Below are 21,350 nucleotides of genomic sequence, written 5' to 3' on the forward strand. Positions count from 1 at the left end.
AGTGCTCATATGAGTGAAATCGTATGATATTTGTCTTTCTCTAACTAATTTTGCTTAGCGTAACACCCTCTGGTTCCATCCACGTAGTTGCAAATGGCAAGATTTCATTCTTTTTTATTGCCGAGTAATACTCTACCACATCTTCTTTATCCATTCATCCATCGATGGACATTTGGGCTCTTTCCGTACTTTGGCTATTGTCGATAGGGCTGCTATAAACATGGGGGTGCCTGTGTCCCTTCGAAACAGCATACCTGTGTCTCTTGGATAAATACCTAGTAGTGCAATTGCTGGGTCGTAGGTAGTTCTATTTTTAATTATTTTTAATTTTCTATTTTAAAACCTCCATACTGTTTTCCAGAGTGGTTGCACCAGTTTGCATTCCCACCAGCAGTGCCAAAGAGATCTTATCTCTCCGCATCCTCGCCAACATCTGTTGTTGCCTGAGTTGTTAATGTGAGCCATTCTGACAGGTGGAAGGTGGTATCTCAGTGTGATTTTCATTTGTCTTTCCCTGATGATGAGTGACATTGGGCATTTTTTCATGTTGGTTGGCCATCTGGATGTCTTCTTTGGAGAAGTGTCAATTCATGTATGACATTACTTTAAGTTCTCTATCAAGCATATTATCTCCCTTTCCTTTAGGTGTCTTTCTATGATTTCATCCTGTTCTTTCATTTGGGATGGATTCCTCTATGTCCTCATTTTGTCTAACTCTCTGTGTCTGTTTCTGTGTATTAGGAAAGTTGGCTATGTCTCCCGCTCTTGAAACTAGTGTCCTTATGAGGAAGAGGCCCTGGCGTGTCCTTCCAAGGTGTCTCCCACGTGTGTTGTGTGTGTCCTTTTGTGGCCGAGATCCCTTTGCCTTCAGGCCAGTCGTCTGCAGAGGCTGTCTTTGCCTGTTGTGGGCCAGGTGTGGTCCCTGTGTTGTTAGTGAGCCAGTCTGGGGCACCTTTGGCTAGAGTTTGGTCGGACCGGTTGTTTCCCAGAGCTGCAGTAGTGCCGAAGTACAGGGCACCGGGCCAGCCTTGCCCCCCCAGGTTTCATCGGAGGTGGGCCTGCAGTCAGCCCAGGTGTCTGCCCCCAGCCCACTGCCAGGGCTGTAGTCGAAGCTGAAGGTGTGTTCGGTTATCTTTTCTTCTCCCCAGGGCAGCAGGCACTTGGAAGTGTCGCTGGCCCTTGTCAGCGCTGCCGTTGCGGTGTCCTGCTTGTGACGGTGCGGCAGACGGACTCAGGCTGAGGGCCGGTTGGCTGGAGCACGGCCGCCAGAGAGCTCAGCACGGGAGGTACGCCGTTAGCCAGCTAGGTGGGGGTGTTCTCACTCATCCCCACTGGTGGGAGCGTCTGTGTGCATGCGGAGGAGAGAAGGGGTGCCCACCAGATCTTTCATTCTTGGAAAAGTCTCCTGAACACTCCTGCCCGTCCTGCACATGTTCGCAAATTAGCACTGTCCACACTCCTTACAGAAGTGCCGAGTCGAACAATCAAGACTTCCACATCAGTGGAGTGTAGTAACCTGACTGACACACAGGGTAGCTAACTACCCTGACGCTAATATTGCTAACTCTCTCTGTTATGTGTTGCTACATAGCAAATTGCCATAAAACTGAGTGGTATAAATGACCAGAATGTATAGCGTCTCAGTCTCTGCAGCTCAGGGGTCTTCGTGTGACTTAGCGAGTACTCGGGTCTCCTGCACCTCCACAACCAGGTGCTGTCTAGGGCTGTGGTCCTCACAGCTGCCAAGGGCATCAGCAGCCTGGCTGTTGGCGGGCCTCTGGGCCCTGCTGATGGGGGACTGATCATATGTCCGTGGATGTCTCCATAAGCAGGCTCACAGCCTAGCAACTTTTTCACCTAGAGCGAGCACGGGAGAGAGAGAGAGAGCACAGAAGCTAGAGTATGTTGTAATGTAATCTCAAAAGTGGCATCCCATCCCTTTCGCTGTATTCTTCCATCAGAATCCAGTCACTGGAACCAGTTCATCCTCCCGCTGAGGGGGTTTCACCAAGGCATGAGTGCCAGCTGGCGGGGATCGTTGGGGGTGTCTGCAGTAACATACCACTTATGTAATAAGCCAGGAAAAGAAGCTGTCTTTCTACAGTAAGAAATCAGAATACTGAAGAGTGTGAAAGCCTGGTGTATCAATTACTTATTGCTACCTAGTAAATGACCCCAAAACTTAATGGCTGAAAACAAGAAGAATCGACGTATTTAGCTCATTTAGAGTTTTGGCAGGATCTGGTGGGGCAGGCTTATCTCTGGTCCGTGTGACACCAGCTGCGTCTGCTCAGCCTGGACCTAGAGGATCTTCTTGCAAGATGTCCATTCACAGGCTGGCATGTCGTTGCTGATGAGTGGCTGGGAACTCCGCAGGACGATGGCTGGAGACACTGGTTACTCCTCGTGGGGGCATGTCTCCGTGGGCCTCTCCGTTCGGGCCGCTTCACTCCCTTACAGCGTCGTATCTTGGTTCTGAGATGGTATGCCCCACGACACAGACGATGAACGGTGCTCATCGTGACGCCTGGACCTGGAAACCACGACACAGCATCACTTGTGCCTCGTCCTGCCTGCCAGCTTGCCGCTGAGCTCGTCCTCACATTGGGGGACACTGACCTCACTGTCGACAGGAAGGTACCGAAATCTGCATCAGTTGTCTTGCCATATGACAAATTCCACCAAAATCTACTGGGTTAAACATTATTTTAAAAATTCATTTATTTTCAGCTTAAAAACCTGAAATTTGGGTGGGGCTTGGTGAAGAAAGCTTGTCTGTTCCACACAGCTCCGTCACAGGTCTGGCAAGTCTGTGCCGGCTGGAAGCAGGAAACCTCAGCCCGTTGCCACATGGGCCTCTCCAAAACTTGGGCTTCACCAATGGTGGATGGCTTCCAAGCTGAAAAGTCTGAAAAGACAGAAAATACAAGCAATCGATTTCTTGAGGCCTGGTCCCGAAACTGTACATGAAGCTGCTGCTGTGGTCACAGGACCCCCGTTTGAGGAGAGGAGCGCCCAGGTCAGGCCTCAGTGGGAGATGTGTCGAAGGATTTGGAGTCATGTTAAACTCCCCACACCTTCAAAGCACAGTTCCGGCACTTCTCTGGCACATTCCTGAGAAGGCTCACTTTACACATGGAAGGTAACGGAACCACATGTTTCCGAAGGTCGTCCTGCACCCTGAATTCCCATCGTCATGTTTGTGTTCCGTGCATTGTTGATACATTCTACAGTGTTTTTTCTCAACTACACAATCAGTGTTCTGGGGTGTGACATCGATGTTCTCTCCTTAGCGCTCAAGTTCAGAAGTTTGAGTGATGTTTTTATCATGTTTGCAAAGTCCAGCAAACCCTCACAGAAGAGGTGTGATAGGACGAACATGAACTAACAAATATTGTGCAGGAAAGAAGTGTACACAGTGGAGAATGAGGTCAGATGTTAAACGGAAAACTGATGTAGAATGGTTTTATTTACTTATTTAACTTTAATTTAGAGCACTTTTTAAATGTCTTCTCTTCTGAGTGTGGTTTTGGGATGGAAGTTCTATTATATTTTGTTCTGTTTATAGTTTAAGGAATGTCTGTAGGAGCCAAGACTTGTTAAACATTCTTGACCACTGATAAAATGAACTTGTCGGATTTGATGTGACTTCTTTCTGGACTAAGTATTGTCGTGGGACGGCTGGCTTGCTGCTCTGTATCTGCCTATTGATGCTTTTATTCTTTCAAGAATTTTTACTTTAAAGAATCTCTTTTGAGAGAAACAAATGAATCCATTCTGTGTCATTCATTTTTACTGTGATAAGAGAAAAAAAGACATATTGCAAGAAAATAAATTCATGACACACATAATGTGGATTATGCCAAAACATTTTCCCCATCACACCGCTGTTGAAAGGTCTTTTATATGTAACACTGGAGCCTTTTTCTGTTGCAGTGTCCTGTGGCATGGCAGAGCAGGTGGGAAGGCCCAGAAGACCCCTTACAGTACCTGAGAGGCCTCGTGGCTCGTGCCCTTGCGATACAGGTAAGGGTCCATTGGTCAGTGACCCCGGTGTCTGACGCGGTGTTACAGACATGGGTATGGAGATCACATGTGTGCGGCAGCTGGTGAGAGTGATTTTGTACGCAAAGCACCGCACATTCATTTCTCATTCCGTCGTCAGGGTTTATGTAGCATTCTTTAAAAATAACGAGTAATGAGGGAACCATGAGTTCTTATCAACAGGGATCTCTAATTTGGGGGGAAGGAGATTAAAAAAAAACAAATAAATAGATGACTATTAGAATTCATGAAAAACAAAAATCTTGGCCCAAACCCTGAGATTTAAGATGAATATACAGCTAAACCTTAAACTGTTGTGATGATCCTAGAATGAACGTAGGGTACATAACTGAAATACTACCCAGTAAAATAGAGCTATTACTATAGCGATAGCATCACGGGATTTTAGGAGTTAAATTTTGTACAGGGACGGTAGTGTCTCAACACTTTCAGCTCATAACTTCTGCCTGCGCTCAGCTGGCTTGCACATCTGGAGTAGTAAGTGGCAGTCTGTGGTCTGTGATGATCTGCAGTTTTAGGGAAGCAGTCCTATCCACTGTGCTATTTGTGCACAAGATAAGCCTTGGTTCTAGAAATGTGACAATACAGCAGCCTAATTGGCTTTCAGGACAACAAAGTCTTTCCTGAATTTTTGTCTGCATCTCGCTCTTACCACATGCATACCAATCTCAGCAGCTCGCTGGACTGGCATAATGAGCAGATGTTGACAGCAGCAAACAGGCAGAGGATGTTTAAACGGCAAGCGTGGTCGTGGCAAACTGTCCCCCTGCAAGTACCCAGTGAGTGCTGGTAAGGTCAGCAACCTGGGCACCCATACCAGTCAGGACTTCTCTGGGCGTCTCAAGTCTTGGGTCATATCTGCCAGAGCCCAGGTTATTAGTTGCATAGCAAGACAACTCCAGAGTGTGATCCGCGTCCTGTAGCTCTGTGACCTGCCATGGAATGGCGGTGCGCTGACCCGACGTGTTGGGGTCTTGGTGGTTTCTTCCCTCCCACCTGGTCATTGTCACAACCCCTCCCGACTTTGCGCGCATGCTCCAGTTGGCCATCTTCCCGGGAGGGCCCCCGTGGAAGGGGGCGGGACACCGCAATGCAAATGATGGAGCCACCTGCGGGTGGGTTTCCTTGAGTGCCCTGCTCACACTGCCGTCTGTCCTTGTGGCCCAGTCTTCTGGGTCAGCCAGGGCTGTGCGGCCGGCAGGTGCCCGGGGGGGTGGGGGGGGTGCTGCTGCAGTTGGAGGCTGTCCCATCTGACAACGCGGGACAACACCCCAGGGGGCTGGGAGCAAAACTCCAGACGTTGGCTCCTGACCCCATGACAGCTGTCCCTGTATTTGTCAGTGGTGGTGGCCCGACGACAGGATCCTGGCTGTGCCTCTTGCCTGGGTCACTGTGCTCTGCTGTGCTCAGTTCTTCACAGCTGCAGACTCCAGGGCAGGCGAGGGAAGTGGGCATCCGCGCTGGTGTGAGTGCACCTGCCGCCCCTTGAAGGACGCTGGGTTGTGCACGCCCACCAGACTGGGGTTGCACACGACACCCGCCCGCCAGATTGGGGCTGCACATGACAAGCGCCCCCCTGATGTGGTTTCGCACCTGAGCCTGTCATATTGGGGTGGCACATGACGCACTCCCACTTAATTGTTGCACATGCCACACGCCCATTTAATTGTGGTTGGACACTGGGGGCGTGGACTGTGCAGTGGTACTGCCACTAACACTACTCCTGTGTGCACAGTGCACACAGTTCAGGAAAGCGTTCTCAGTAATACAGTGTCTAGGAAGAACCTGGACGTAACATCCACTCCTTAAGTAAATTTGCAAACTCCTTTTGTACTCCTGTCCTGGAAACGCTACTTGAATGATGTGTGAAGCTTTTTTTTTTTTTTAACCTTCCTGGATTTTTAAAACCTCAGTAGAAAATTTTCCTAAATAAGTGTTCTTTTAATGTCCGTTCTGTGAAATCTTACCAAGTGAGAAAATATTTGGTGGGTCTCATTTCTTCTTTTTCTTTTTTGTTTTTGTGTTTCAATTGAAGATGACTTCTGTTAGATATTCTGGTAAACAATAGGAGACGTTTTCCTCCTCGGGAAACTTTAAGGCAGCACAGGTGAGGGCCATTGTTCTGTCTCCTCTCAGATGGGACGTAGCCCCAGCTAGGACCTCCTCTCGAAGGACTCGTGCTTAAAGACAACTCGCTCACCTAGAATTCACTTTTTTTCTTCAGTGTTTTATTTAATGTTGCAGGTGCAAATATGTCAAACAATTTTACAAAGATTTGGATTTCACCATAGCCAAACAGGTATACCATACTTTGTTATTACATTTTTATTAATATTTTTTTCCTAAAATGCTTCCAACATTATTCCTATGCTTATCTAGCTGTTGCATTCTCTCTTAAATTTCTATTATCATCCTGTTTCTCCCCTTACTGAAATACAGAGTTCTTAATCTCTTCCCATAACATGAACAGTTTCACAGTCGTTATTTTTAAAATTTTATTCTTGCAACAAGTACATATTTATACTTGAGACCAAGAATTTCAACCTATAGAGCAGATAAGAGGTTATTTTCACTCCAAGTGTCATATAAAATGCCTGATCCGTATACAATGGTAAATAAAGTAAAGTAGATCTAAATGTCATGGCTGGTTGGCATTAATAACATCACACTTACTAGATTAGTAACATCTGTGCTTTACAAACACGAGTGTTCGTTTCTGGGATGTCAGGAATTGTTTACAGTCGGCATCTACTTACTCGGATTACCAGAGACTGAAGGCAAGTAATAGATCTTAGCCAAATATTAAAGTGGAACTGATCCGTATTTCCAATTAATATTAGGATGCTCTGAAGAAGATTGGTGTCAGTTAAGGGAGCTGGAAGGTGAGTGGGTCGGAGAGGGTGGAGCCAGTGTGCTCAGGTGAGGCCTCTCTTAGGAGGGGACGTGTGAACAGAGGCTTGAGCTGAGTGAGAAGGCAAACCGTGGGCGTGCCGGAGAGAAAAGTCTAGGCGGACGAGCCAGCACGTGCAGAATCTGGGACAGGAATGGGCTTTGCTTACCTAAGGAATAAAAGGCCCAGTCCACGTGGCTGGAGCGTGTCAATGAGGTGTTGAGACTAGGCCTGAGGGGCACCTGCACGGAGGGCTGCTGGGTTCCGCCAGCAGGTGCACACGGTCTTCGACATATCTTCTTTAAGTTTCGTTATTTGTAGTGCATGCTTCAGACGTGCTTGATTTAGTTGTTCATGGAGTCCCCCAGATGCCACTTAGTTATCAAAAGAGAGCTGTTTTATCCAGTTTTTCCCTAAAGTAATCCATTTGAAGAATACAATTGCCTTAATTTCAACCACATAATCAGTGAGTCGAGCACTATTGATAAACCAAGTCACACTGAATTTTATGTTTATCAAATATTCCTCACATAAATTATGATTAGAAATTATAGTCGTTATCACATATGACTAGAATATTTGTAATTAAAAATAATCTTAACAGGCATGATTATGGTAAAAAAATAAATTTTCTGATTTTTGAACTTTCATTTAAAAACAGTATTTTTAAGTTTCATCTAAAAACAAATTGAAGCCATAATTTTACTCACTGAATTCTATTTTTGTCTTGAACTCTAAGATTTTCTTATATAAGACATGGCAATTTATAAGCTCAGTTTTTTCCTAAATAAGAAAATAAGCTATCAAGTATCATTTTTATAAACATGCATATATTCAAAGCCACCAACTAAAAGACAAAAATTATCAGATTGGAGAAAATAAAATTGAAATATGACTGCTATAAGGCATCAAGGCATTGCCCTTTAAATATAAAGACACAAATAGATTAAAAGTAAAATGGTAGAAAAACTATGCCATGATCACATTGGTCAAAAAACCCCAAAACAGCAACAAAAACATTTAGCTGTCTTAATATCAGGCAAAACAGGTTTCACAGAAAAGAATATAACAGGAGATAATGAAGATTATTTTATAATGATAAGGTGATCAAATTATGAAAATAACAATGCTAAACATTCCATTTCTAATAGTTTCAAAATACATGCAGCAAGAACTGATAGAAATGCAAGGAGAAATAGGTAAATCCATCATTAAAGTTGGAGATGGCAGAACATTGCTCTCAGTAATTGAATAAGAGGCAGAAAATCAGTAAAGTTATCTAAGAGTTGAACAGCATTTAATTAACTTAATAAAAATGGAACATTACATCCAACATCAACAGAATATACAGTCTTTTCTAATGCAGAACATTTACCAAGGTAGATCATAGATCAAGTGTCCAGTAATCTAAATGGATTTAAGCCACACAGATATGCTTTCTGCTCACCTGGTGATTTGACAAATTTATACATTATGCATAGTGTGGCTGCCATCTGTCCCACGTTCTTGTTACAGTATCCTGAACCGTATTCTCTAGGCTTTGCCTTTACTCCTGTGACTTACTCATTCCATAAGTGGAATCCTGTATCTCCCTCTCCCCCTCTCCCAACTTGCCCATCCCTAACATCCCTGGAAGCTGTCAGTTCTACGTATTTGTAGGTCTGATTCTGCTTTTGTTGGTTTATTCATGTGTTTGTTTTCTTTATGTTTAACTTATGAGCAGAATCATATGGTATTTGTGTTTTTCGGTCTGACTTATTTCACTTAGCATGATACCCTCTAGGTCCATCCATGTTGTTGCAAATGGCAAAATCTCATCCTTTTTACAGCTGAGTAATATTCCCCTGTGTGTGTGTGTGTGTGTGTGTGTGTGTGTGCGCGCGCGCGCGCGTGTTCATGCGTGCACACGCATACATCTTCTTTATCCATTTACCTATTGAGGGACACTTAGGTTACAACCATGTCTTGGCTATTGTAGATGATGCTGCAATAAACATAGGGATCAATGTATCCCTCTGAATTAGTATTTTCATTTTCTTTTGGTAAATACCTAACAGTGTGTCTCTATTTTTAATTTTTTGAGGACATTCCACAGTGTTGTCCAGAGAGGCTGCACCAGTTTACATTTCCAGCAACAGGGCATGAAGAGTTCATTTTTCTCCACATCCTCACCAACACTTGTTATTTCTCTTCATTTTGATTTTAGCCATTCAGACAGGTGTGAGGTGGTATCTCAATGTGGTTTTGATTTGTATTTCCCTGATGATGACTGATGTTGAGCATTTTTTCATGTGTCTGTTGGCCATCTGCACGTCGTCTTTGAAGAAATGTCTGTTGAGATCCTCTGAGCACTTTTTAATTGGATTGTTTATTTCTTTATGTATGCTGGATATCAACCTCTTATCAGATATATCATTTGCAAATAATTGTTTCCCATTCAGTAGGTTGCCTTTTTCTTTTGTTGATGGTTTCCTTTTCTCTGCAGAAGCTTTTTAGTTTGATGTAGTTTCAGTAGTTTGTTTTTGCTTTTGTTTTCCTTGCCTTATGAGACATACCTAGAAAAAAAGTTGCTATAGCAATGTCAGAGAAATGATTGTCTATGCTCTCTGTAGGATATTTGGTGGTTTTCTGTGTCACGTATAGGGCTTTAATCCATTTTGAGTTTATTTTTGTGTTTGGTATAAGAAAGTGGTCCAGTTTCATTCTTTTACATGTAGCTGTCTGGTTTCCCAGTGCCTTGCATTGAATAGGTGTCTTTCCCCATTGTGCATTCTTGTGATTGCCTAAAATATTTATTTACCTTAAATACTTTTTCCAAGAAAATGGTACCTTAAAACAAAATAAAGTGACATCAGTTTATTAATGCATTTCTTTTTATACTAATTGCTTTTATTTATAAAAAAATATATTTGTTAATAGGCTATTGGCCAGGCCTAGCTAAAATGATATATTTTCATATACTTTTTTCAGTATTTTTTACGTATTTAAATGTTTTCACATAATTAGGTTCATACTATGTATCTGTTTTTACATTCTGATGAATACATTAGGTCATGAATATTTGTAGTGTCGTTAAATATTTTTCAAATACCAGTTTTTATTGCTATGTAATTTTTATTGTATTGATTTACCACATTTGAATTTCTAATTTTTTGTTGTATTGTAATTTTTATTGTATTGATTTACCACATTTGAGTTTCTAATTTTTATTACATTTATTACCCTTACAATTTCTTAATATTACAAATAATTTTAAATTAGCAAGCTATGTATAATAGTCTCTTCTTTGTTTTTTTTTTTAAGTTTATTTATTTACTTTGAGAAAGAGAGAGAGAAAGTGGGTGAGTGACAGACAGAGAGCTAGAGAGAATCCCACACTGGCTCCACGCTGCCAGCACAGAGCCGGACACACGGTTTGAACCCACTGACCATGTGATCATGACCTGAGCTGAAATCAAGAGTCAGATGCTTAACTGACTAGCCACCCAGGTGCCCCTCTTCATTGTTTCTTTAATTAGCATTCTGAGAAAAGGAATCACCAAGTAAACCACCTTGCATATTTTTGAAGGTCTGGCACATTTCATCGTTTCTTTATAGAAATACTGTATCAGTATACACTCCTACTAAAATTCTGTCCACGTTTCATACTACCAAACTTCGAGCATTATCATTTCTTATTCTGCTATTCTTTTGGACTAAAATATTATCTTAGTTTTAGAATTTATGTAAGATTAAAGATAATCTTACCTTTCATGTTTCAGTAAGTGTAAACAGTCTATGATTGTTATTAATTTATTTTCATATATGTGAAAACATATTTCCAAATTTACTTTCAGTGCTTTTTACTTTATGATATTTTTATATATTCAAAATAGTATGTACTGTAACTTGTTTTTTCTTATTTATATTTTTTAATTTTTTAAATGTTTTTATTTATTTTTGAGAGAGAAAGAGACAGAACATGACTGGGGGAGGGGCAAAGAGAGAGAGAGAGTGAGGGAGGCACAGAATCTGAAGCAGGGTCCAGGCTCTGAGCTGTCAGCACAGAGCCTGATGCAGGACTCAAATTCACTAACTGTGAGATCATGACCTGAGCTGAAGTCAGACCCTTAACCAACTGAGCCACCAGGCACCTCTCTTTAAAAAAAAAAAAAAAAAAAAAAAGTCCCCCATAATAGATACATCATCTTTACTTCCTCATCTTAAGTTGGTTTTCTTTTTTTTCCCATTAATCTGTGGAATAATATTCTACTCTGAATGCTAAGGGGTGTAATTTTAGGTTGGAAAGTGAATTAAAGACTTAACTTTTCTCAAGCACTAAACCATTTCTCGCCAACAATATCAATTGAATATTTTTTCCATTCCCCAATGATCTCTGATGCTACCTTTATAAAATACTAAGTTCTTACATTTTCATCTCATTTTGATCAGAGATGGAAGTTCAATTTTTTTTGTATGGATACATGATATATTTCATAAGTGTGTATGAACACTTGAAGTGGTATTTTTGTTTTTTTGGTTTATGTAACTGATGTTTTTTGGGGTTTTTTTTCCCTTTGAAGTCATCTCAAAAAGTTTATTATGGGGATTTAATTTGTTATAGAAATTATATAGATTTAATTCTATATGTAACTGATTTCATTACTGATAACCAATAGCTTTAGCCTCTGATTTATACATCCTTAAAAATCTTAGTTTTGACTAAATATTTAAAACAATTAAAGAATATTTTTGTGTAATGTTTAAAAGAACAGATACAATTGTGGTGTATTTATTTTCTGAACTCTAGCCTGTATATATATAGGCTTAGTTGTGATACTTAGTTGTATTAACAAATGAAATGTAAGTTAACTAGATACAAAATTTTTTTTTAATTTTTTTTTTTTTAACGTTTATTTATTTTTGAGACAGAGAGAGACAGAGCATGGACGGGGGAGGGTCAGAGAGAGGGAGACACAGAATCTGAAACAGGCTCCAGGCTCTGAGCTGTCAGCACAGAGCCCGACGCGGGGCTTGAACTCACGGACCGTGAGATCATGAACTGAGCCGAAGTCGGCCGCTTAACCGACTGAGCCACCCAGGCACCCCTAGATACAAAATTTTTAAGGGAAAACATTTTTCCTTCAAAATTCTATATATATTGGTTCATAGAGGAGAACTCTCATGAGACATTATTCGTTTCTTTTGTGGCTTTCCACATAATACCCTTTTTATTTAATTGAATTATAATTGATATAGGACATCCTGCTGGTTCTACATGTATGTCATAGTGATGTACGTCACAGAGATGTACAGAACATTACATGACTATGTACATTTTAGACATTACACAAAATATTCAAACAGGACTATTCATTTAATAATGATCCCCATAAGTCTAGTTAACAATGTGTCATATTACAAAGTTATTACAATATTATTGACTGTATTCCCTGTGCTGTACAATACATACCCATGAGTTGTTTATTTCGTGACTTTAAGCATGTACCTCTTAAGTGTCTTTCTCTATTTTGCCTGGTCCACCATAAACTTCCTGCTGTGGTAACTAGAGGTTTCTTTCCTATATCTGTAAGTCTGTTCCTGTTTTCTCTTGTTTGTTTTGTTTTTTAGATTCCACATATAAGTGAGATTGTACTGTATTTGTCTTTCTCTTTCTCTGTCTGATTTGTTTGCCATACCTTCTAGGTCCACCATTGTTTTTGCAAATGGTGAGATTTCGTTCTTTTTTATTGGCTGAGTCATAGGCCATTGTATAAATATCCAGTCTTCTTTATCCACTTATCTGTTGAAGGACACTCAGACTGCTTCAACATCTTGGCTGTTACAAATAGGGCGGCAGTGGTGAATATATCTCTTCAAATGGGTGTTTTCAGTTTCTTGGAGCATATATCTAGAGATGGAATTGCTGCATTGTATGGTATTTCTATTTTTAATTTTTTGAAGAACCTCCATACTGTTTTCCATAATGATGGTAGCAGTTTACATTCCCAGAAATGGTGTGTGAGTGTTTCATTTTCTTCACATTCTTGCCAGGACTTGTTACTTTTTGTCCTTTTGATATTAGTCAGTCTGACTGGTATGAGGTGATAGCTTATGGTGGTTTTCCCTGATGATGAGGGATGCTGAGCGTCTTTTCACATGTCTGTTGGCCATTTGTATGTCTTCTTTAGAAAAAAAAAATGTCTAAGTCCTCTGCTTGTTTTTTTAATGTTTTTGTATTAATTTATGTAATTTTTTATGTATTTTGAAGATTAACCCTTTATGAAATGTGTGATTTGTATAAATCTCCCATTAGGTAGGTTGATGTTTTGTTTTGTTCATGGTTTCCTTCACTCTGCTAAGACTTTTTAATTTGATGGAATTTTACTTCTTTATCTTAGCTTTTGTTGACTTTGCCTGAGGTGACTGTTGCAAAAAAAACATTGCTAAGAGCTTTCTACCTGTTTTCTTCTAGGAGTTTTATGGTTTCAGGTCTTAAATTCAAATCTTTAATCCATTACTAATTTATTTTCATATATGGTATAAGAAAGTGGTGCAGTTTTATTCTTTGGATGTACCCATCCAGTTTCCCCAGCACCATTTCTTGAGGAGACTGTCTTTTCCACATTGTATATTCTTGCCTCCTTGTCCATTAATTGACTATAGAAACATGTGTTTATTACTGGGCTCTCTATTCTGTTCCATTGATCAGTGTGTTTATTTTTGTACCAGTACCATACTGCTTTGATTAGTACAGCTCTGGAGTATATCTTGAAGTGTGGGATTGTGATAACTCCAGCTTTTTTCTTTTTTCTCAAGATTGCTTTAGCTGTTTGGTGTCTTTGATGGTTCTATACAAATTTTAGGATTCTTTGTTCTAGTTCTGTGAAAAATACTATTGGTATTTGATAGGGATTGAATCTGTAGATAGCTTTGGGTAGCACAGACATTATTTTTAATTAAAAAAATTTTTTAATGTTTTTATTTATTTTTGAGAGAGAGAGAGAAAGAGCGCAAGTTGGGGAGGGGCAGAGAGAGAGAGACAGACAGACAGACAGACAGACAGACACAGAATCTGAAGCAGACTCCAGGCTTTGTGCTGTCAACACAGAGTCAGATGTGAGTCTCGAACTCACAAGCTGTGAGATCATGACCTGAGCCGAAGTCGGATGCTTAACTGAGTGAGCCACCCATGAACATGGCATATCTTTCCATTTATTTGTGTTTTCAGTAGTTTCTGTCATCAAATATCTCAATTTTCAGAGTACAGGTGTATTACCTCCTTGGTTAAATTTATTCTTAGGTATTTCTTTCTTTTAGATATAATTATAAATGGGATTATTTTCTTAACTTCTCTTGGAATTAATTATTAAGTATAAAAATGCAACAAATTTCTGGGTTTCTTAGTTTTGCATCCTGTGACTTTTCTTAATTCATTTATAGTTCTGATAGTTTTTTGGTGGCATCTTTAGGGTTTTTTATATATAGCATCATGTCATCTGCAAATAGTGACAGTTTTAAGTCTTCCATTCCAATTCAGATACCTTTTATTTCATTTTCTTGCCTAATTGCTGTGGCTGGGACTTCTAGTACTGTGTCACATTAACGTGGGGAGAGTGGACAATCTTGTTTTATTTGTGATCTTAGAGGACATGCTTTCAGCTTTTCACCATTGAGTATGATGTGAGCTCTGGGTCTGCCATATATGGCCTTTATTATGTTGAGAATGTCTTCTTTCCGTATTAGTCTGTGTGCCCTTTAAACCGCTGTTTTGTTGCTCTGTCCCAGGGTTGGCACTTGTGAGGGCAGGCCCCTCAGTGATATCTCCCAACACTGCCAGTCTTCACATTGGGAATGAGGTTCCATCATTATCTTGTTTCGCATGTCTTCTGCCCTTCTCTATAAGTCTCTTTTTTGTTTATTGTACAGAAGCTTTTCATTTGGTCCTCAGCTCTTCTCCAGGAGGAATTACTCTATAGGTGCATGCAGATTTTGTGTGTCTGTGGGAGGAGGTAAATTCAGCATCTTCTTGGACTGTCTCCACTTAATACTTTTTATCAGTCATTTGTGCATGTTTTATCTCCTCTAACAAGATGATAGGCTCCTTGCTTTCAGTAAATGCTTCTAAATGAGTGAATGAATGTCATTTGAATTCATAAGTTCTGCTTCCATCACTAGCATATTTTTTGATAAAATATTGCAGTATTTTATTTTATTTTATTTATTTTATTTTAACGTTTATTTATTTTACTTTTGAGAGACAGACACAGGGTGCAAGAGGGCGAGGGGCGGAGAGAGAGGGAGACACAGAATGTGAAGCAGGCTCTAGGCTCTGAGCTGTCAACACAGAGCCCGATGCGGGGCTTGAACCCATGAACCATAAGATCATGACCCGAGCTGCAGTCAGCCACTCAACTCACTGAGCCACGCAGGCATCCCAAATATTGCATTATTTTAAAACTGTCCTATATTGCTTAGGAAAACATCATTATATTTGTGTGCTAATAAGGGAACTGTACTAGATGATCTCTGTGGATCATTCCAGTTTCGAAGTTATACTGCCTGTAATTCTAAGTGTGTGTGTGTGTGTGTGTGTGTGTGTGTGTGTGTACACACACAGTGTTCAAAAACTCACCCAACCCTTTATTTGCGTATCTCCATAATTACATTTATTATACATCATTTGAGGAATTAGAGGTAAACAGTTTCATAATCATAGAGACCCAGATGTTTCATTCATTCTCAGATTTAATCCTTTAAAAAGAAAGTGGCTAATAGCCAAGGGGAAAGAAAAACACTTACTGAGAAATATTTTTCAACTAATACACCTACAACTTTGTTGAAAGCCCAATCCGTATGTGCATATTGCTGCTCATTAAAGATTATTATACTTGTGTCTTTATTTCTATTCTTAAAAATGAGTTTAAATGCTTTCTTTAAATTTTTTTTAATGTTTGTTTATTTTTGAGAGAGACAGAGATAGAATGCGAGTGGGTTAGGGGCAGAGAGACAGGGAGACACAGAATCCGAAGCAGGCTCCAGGCTCCGAGCTGTCGGCACAGAGCCCGACGCAGGGCTCGAACTCAGAGCTGTGAGATCATGACCTGAACTAAAGTCAGATGCTCAACCGACTGAGCCACCTAGGTGCCCCGAGTTTAAATGTTTTTAAAATAGCCTTTACTGGGGCACCTGGGAGGCTCAAGTGGTTAAGTGTCTGACTCTTGATTTTGGCTCAGGTCATGAGCTCATGGTGGTGAGAATGAGCCCCATGTTGGGCTCCACACTGGGCATGGAGCCTGCTTGGGATTCTCTCTCTCCCTTTCCCTTTGCTCCTCCCCCACTCAGGTAGGTGAGCATGCACACTCTCTCTCAAAATTACATGCATACATAAATACATAAAGCAGCCTTTACTGTTTTAGATGTTTTAGGTTTATGAGAAAATTGAGGGAACGATGCAGACATTTCCCATATACCCCATGCTACCACACATGAATAGCCTCCCATTATCAACATCACTCACCAGAGGAGAACTTTTGGGGTTGTTTTTTTTTTTTTTTTTTTTTTTTTGTTTTTTTTTTTAACACAGGATGAACCTACATCAACGCATTATAATCACCCAGTGTCCACAGTTTACCTTCAGATTTGCTGTTGGTATTTTCAGTCTATGGGATTGGACAGATACATAATGATACATACTCATCATTACTGCACCTTACAGACTGTTTTCACTGTCCTGCAAATTCCCCATCCTCGCCTGTTCATCCTCTCCTCCCCTACCCCGGCTAACCACTGCCCTTTTTATTGTCTCCATAGTTTGACTTTTTCCAGAAGGTGGTTATGTTATTGGAATCATATACTAATGTCACCTTTTCTGATTGGCTTCTTTAACTGAGTCCTTTGCATTTAAGATTCCCCATGTCTTTCCATGGCTTGATAGCTCCTTGCTGTTTAGTGCTGAGTCATATTCTGTTGTCTAATGCTCCACGCTTTATTCTTCCATCCGCCTGCTGAAGTACACCTTGGATGCTTCCCAGTGTCGACAGTTAGGAATAAAGCTGCTGTAAACATCCATGTGCAGGTTTAAGTGTAATCTTTCAAATGTCTTTCACTGTGTCCTTTACTGTGAAGTTTGCTATTCAAAGACAGTATACATATTAAAAGAATCTTTGTTATTTAAACTTTATCTTACCAAATATGCCTTTCCTTTAGTCTACCTTTAAGATTAACAGACCAAAAAGATCCCCCACTGCCACTTACGGGCGAATAAAAACATTTGTACTATAGAGGCTTTTCCTGTTTTTGCTATTTTATTAATTCAGACTTGAAGTAAAAATCTGATTATCAGCCACACTTTAATTTTTAATTAATTTGAACATATGTGCATCTGTTACTGGCAAGAACTCTTCTGAAATTTTTGAATTAAAATTTAATTTTAAGAAATTAATTGAATGATAGTATTAATTTGAAATATGTATGCTTTTTTTTTTAATTTTTTTTTCAACGTTTATTCATTTTTGGGACAGAGAGAGACAGAGCATGAATGGGGGAGGGGCAGAGAGAGAGGGAGACACAGAATCGGAAACAGGCTCCAGGCTCTGAGCCGTCAGCCCAGAGCCTGACGCGGGGCTCCAGCTCACGGACCGCGAGATCGTGACCTGGCTGAAGTCGGACGCTTAACCGACTGCGCCACCCAGGCGCCCCGAAATATGTATGCTTTAAATATTACTTATAACAAAAGATCACACAAGCATAATTTGTTAGCTGTGTTCAGCTAATGAAAATAGAAGGCAGAGATAATAAAAACATTTCATATGGAGTAAACAAAATGAACAATGAATAATTTAAATGTACTTGATTGAAAATAGGTACTATATGAAGTGTTACTGTTTTAAAGGATAATATCCAAGAGGAAACCATTGTAGTCTGTTAAAGGGCTCTCTTTTAAGTTGTTTCTGCTTTTTAAATAAGCATATTTTCAACTGACAGTAGGGACATAGGAACATTTTTGCTGTGGGGTGGAAAGACTAGTCAAGTGCGTTAAGATGTTAATGCAAACAGTAGGTTTGGAGAGTTTAGTTTCTCCTGTTCTACACCTGGCTGACAGGTGTAAATGCAGGGTATTACAGTGCATGAAACACAGCTTTTTTGTACAGTTATAAATTAAATAAATACAGTTTTCCCTAGACTGTTTATAAATCATACAAAATGGATTACTGAGTAAATGACGTTTCTGCAAGTTTGTACCCACAACGTTACCCTGGTACCATTTCTGTGCACAAGCTGAGATGACAGACCGACTGAGACGTTACCAGGAAGGTATCTTCCTCTAAAGTCACCTGAGCACCTGCCAGGGGTATTGCAGAGAAACAAATCACTTAAGGCTCCCGAATTTATTTCCTCTGCCTCCGTTTCCTCACTTGACTATAAAACGAGTACCACACTAACTTCCATTGCTGTCGTGAGCATAAAATGGGTTAATACAAGGAAAGCACATAGTAAGTGTTGCACAAGACTTTGTTGTTTTTGTTATTTGTTCCAAATGGTAATTTTTTATTTTACTCATATACTTGATGGTGATGTGTGTTTCATCAAATGGAGTATAAATGGATTTATAAAATGCCAGATAAGAAGAAAAGTCTGTTCAAAAACACCTTTTAACACAGAATCCTTTCTTCTTGGACGTTACCCTCCTCTCTAACGCTTGATTCAGTGAGGGGGCAAATTTACACTGAGATTTGGAACTGGACCCCAGCTGAGTCGCATTTCCAGGACTTGGAGGCCCTGAGGATTCCAGCCGCACACCCAGTGCTCCGTTGGTCAGCTGAGCGTACTGGGGGTGACCGCCCAGGACCAGGCGAGGCGCCAGCCCACGCTCACATGCTGTGTGTTACGTTATTTTTCATCTTTTAGACATTTTATTTTGAGTGGATTTTTACCAGCAGAAGGTTGTGCAAGGAAGCTTTTTTTATGATGGATAAATATGTCAAAAAGAGTACAATAGACTTCACAGTGTAAAGTAGAAATCTCTTTTTTTTCCAGACTCTATTTCAAAGCAATTTGAAACGGCATAATTGTCTTATTAAATGTTACTTTTGCATAAGAGTTCTTTAATAGTTTGTCTTTCAAGTTTACAGAGTTTTTAAGTGGGTTTCTGTCTTCTTTTTTCCCCTCTAGAGCTGGGTGGAGAGAGCCGAGAAACAGGCTCTTCTCTCTGATACACTTGACCTGTCAGAACTGTTCCACCCAGACACGTTTCTCAACGCTCTTCGCCAGGAAACTGCACGGTAAGTGAAGGTCTCCGCTTACTGTCCTTCCTTGTCAGGAAGTAAACCGACTATTGAATTAAGGGAGTCGTGTTATTTCCTAATACTTGACATTTCTTAACACAGTTAACTTTGAGTTTAAAAAGCAGTGCTTTTAATGACGATGTTTTTTATTAGAATTGAAACAGGTGAAATTTGGTTTTTAAATGTTGCTGATTGATCCGGACATGCCTTGTCTGATAGGACTGGTGGAGGTGCTATGGAGCCGTGTATAGTTAAAGGGGTCAACACGAAGTAAAAGTAAAAATGTAATTTCTCACTCACACCAGCCACATCCGGTTGCGCAGTGGCTACCACTTTGCGCTGCATGAAGATGTTTTTATTTCTGCAGAAAATTCTGTTGGACGTTGCTGACCAGGCTTCTTGGTGGGGGGCAGGATTTGGTAGTTAAGATCGAGCTCTTTTTTAAAACACACTTGGATGATTGTGTCCTGTATACACTGATTTTTTTTTTTCAATAAATTAGAATGTAATAAAAGAGCTGCACGGTGGAAAAATAAACTGAACCAAATTTAGTTGTTGTTTACAGATTTGGGGGATTTCAATTTGTAGTGCCTTAGGATCATGGTATAAATACCAACATTTCAGCTCAACTGATAAGTATTTATGAGACACTTACCACGGGCCTGCATTTCAGGGTCACGGTCAAACGGAGACGGTAAAATAAAAACGAAAGGCCGAATGCTTAAGGGACTTGTGCTGCCTTGAAGAGGAGACTGACGTTACCGGTTAACTTGACAAACTTAGTAGGAAGCCTAAGATACTGTGCATCGTTTAAGAGCTCTGATTACTTGCACATTGTGAATATTTCAATTACAGATAAATAGGGAATTATCTGTTTTCCGTTACTCTTGGTAGTTTAATTGTTGAGGATTATTTTTGCTGACATTTGACGCTTTACTTTTCCAGGGCGACGGGCTGTTCTGTAGATAGCCTGAAATTTGTAGCTTCGTGGAAAGGCCGACTGCAAGAAGCAAAGCTGCAGATTAAGGTATTTTATTATTTTTGATGTTTATCTGAGTCTAAAACTAATATTACCAAGTGTGACTCCAGTCTCAAACCCATTGCTCTCTTTAGTACAAGGTCAGCAGAAGTAGATTGTATTTCCTATGTGAAAAATCCAAGTTAAGATTCAGGATGAAACAACTTGTACAAAACAATCTTTTCTAATGCAAAAATAGGAATCTTAGGGACACAACATGTTTGCAAATGTAACTTTTGGTACAGAATGATAAAAATCTTCAACTTCTGTTGGGCTTCCCGCTCTAGAATTCAATCCAGTAAGGATTAACTCTACAATAAAGCACGTGTAAAATATTGTAACGACAAACAGACTGAGTCCTATCCTCGGAGACTTTACAGTCTGATAGTTAGTGCAGTGTCAGTCCAGGCCGTCCGTGTTAAAGGAAAGTTAAGCCGTCTTTTGCAGCATAAACGTTCCCTGGTAGCTTTCCTGTGAAAACTCCATTACTTTTATTGTAATGAGGGTGCAACAGTAGGCAATCATTTGAATGTTCGTAACAAAACCGGTTAAAAGTCTGCAGGGGGCCCTCTCCAAGCTCCGCCCTCCTCCCTCCACACCAGCCATGTGTCCTAGCCGACCTCTCCTGGCCCAGCCCTGCACCCCGTCTATACGCTCCTGCTGCTGACGGTCACGTGTGGCCTCTGGTTGCTCTCCACATGTGCCCCCTGGTCCTGTCTTAGGACACGTGTTTCCCCACCCCCACCCCGGTCCCACCTTAGGACACGTGTTTCCCCCGCTCCATCCACCCTTAGGATACGCATCCCCCCTGGTCCCGCCTTAGGACACACCAGCGCTTCCCACTGTAAGTCCCCAGGATCTGTCCTAGTGCAGCACGTGTAATTCAGTTTTTCTTTTTTTTCCTCTTCATTTTTAAAAAGTTTATTTATTTATTTTGAGAGAGAGAGTGCAGTGAAAGGCAGAGAGAGAGAGTCAGTCAGTCCCAGGCGGGCTCCATGCTGTCATCACAGAGCCCGATGCAGGGCTTGTACTCACAAACCATGAGATCATGACCTGAGCCGAAACCAAGAGTCAGACGCTTAACCGACTGCACCACCCAGGTGCCCCCGAT

General features: G+C 40.7%; 1 protein-coding gene across 3 annotated transcripts in view; it reads left to right on the forward strand.

The window, feature by feature from the left end:
• Window positions 1-21,350, forward strand: part of DYNC2H1 (dynein cytoplasmic 2 heavy chain 1) — a 341,058-nt gene that overhangs the window by 276,929 nt on the left and 42,779 nt on the right. For all 3 annotated transcript variants that reach the window (XM_030333927.1, XM_030333929.1, XM_030333928.1), the window contains exons 85-87: window positions 3,937-4,026; window positions 19,109-19,218; window positions 20,167-20,248. In XM_030333927.1, coding sequence (XP_030189787.1) covers window positions 3,937-4,026; window positions 19,109-19,218; window positions 20,167-20,248 — 282 coding nt within the window. The remainder of the gene's footprint in view (window positions 1-3,936; window positions 4,027-19,108; window positions 19,219-20,166; window positions 20,249-21,350) is intronic.

Source organism: Lynx canadensis, chromosome D1, assembly GCF_007474595.2.
Source record: "Lynx canadensis isolate LIC74 chromosome D1, mLynCan4.pri.v2, whole genome shotgun sequence".
Classification (NCBI taxonomy): domain Eukaryota; kingdom Metazoa; phylum Chordata; class Mammalia; order Carnivora; family Felidae; genus Lynx; species Lynx canadensis.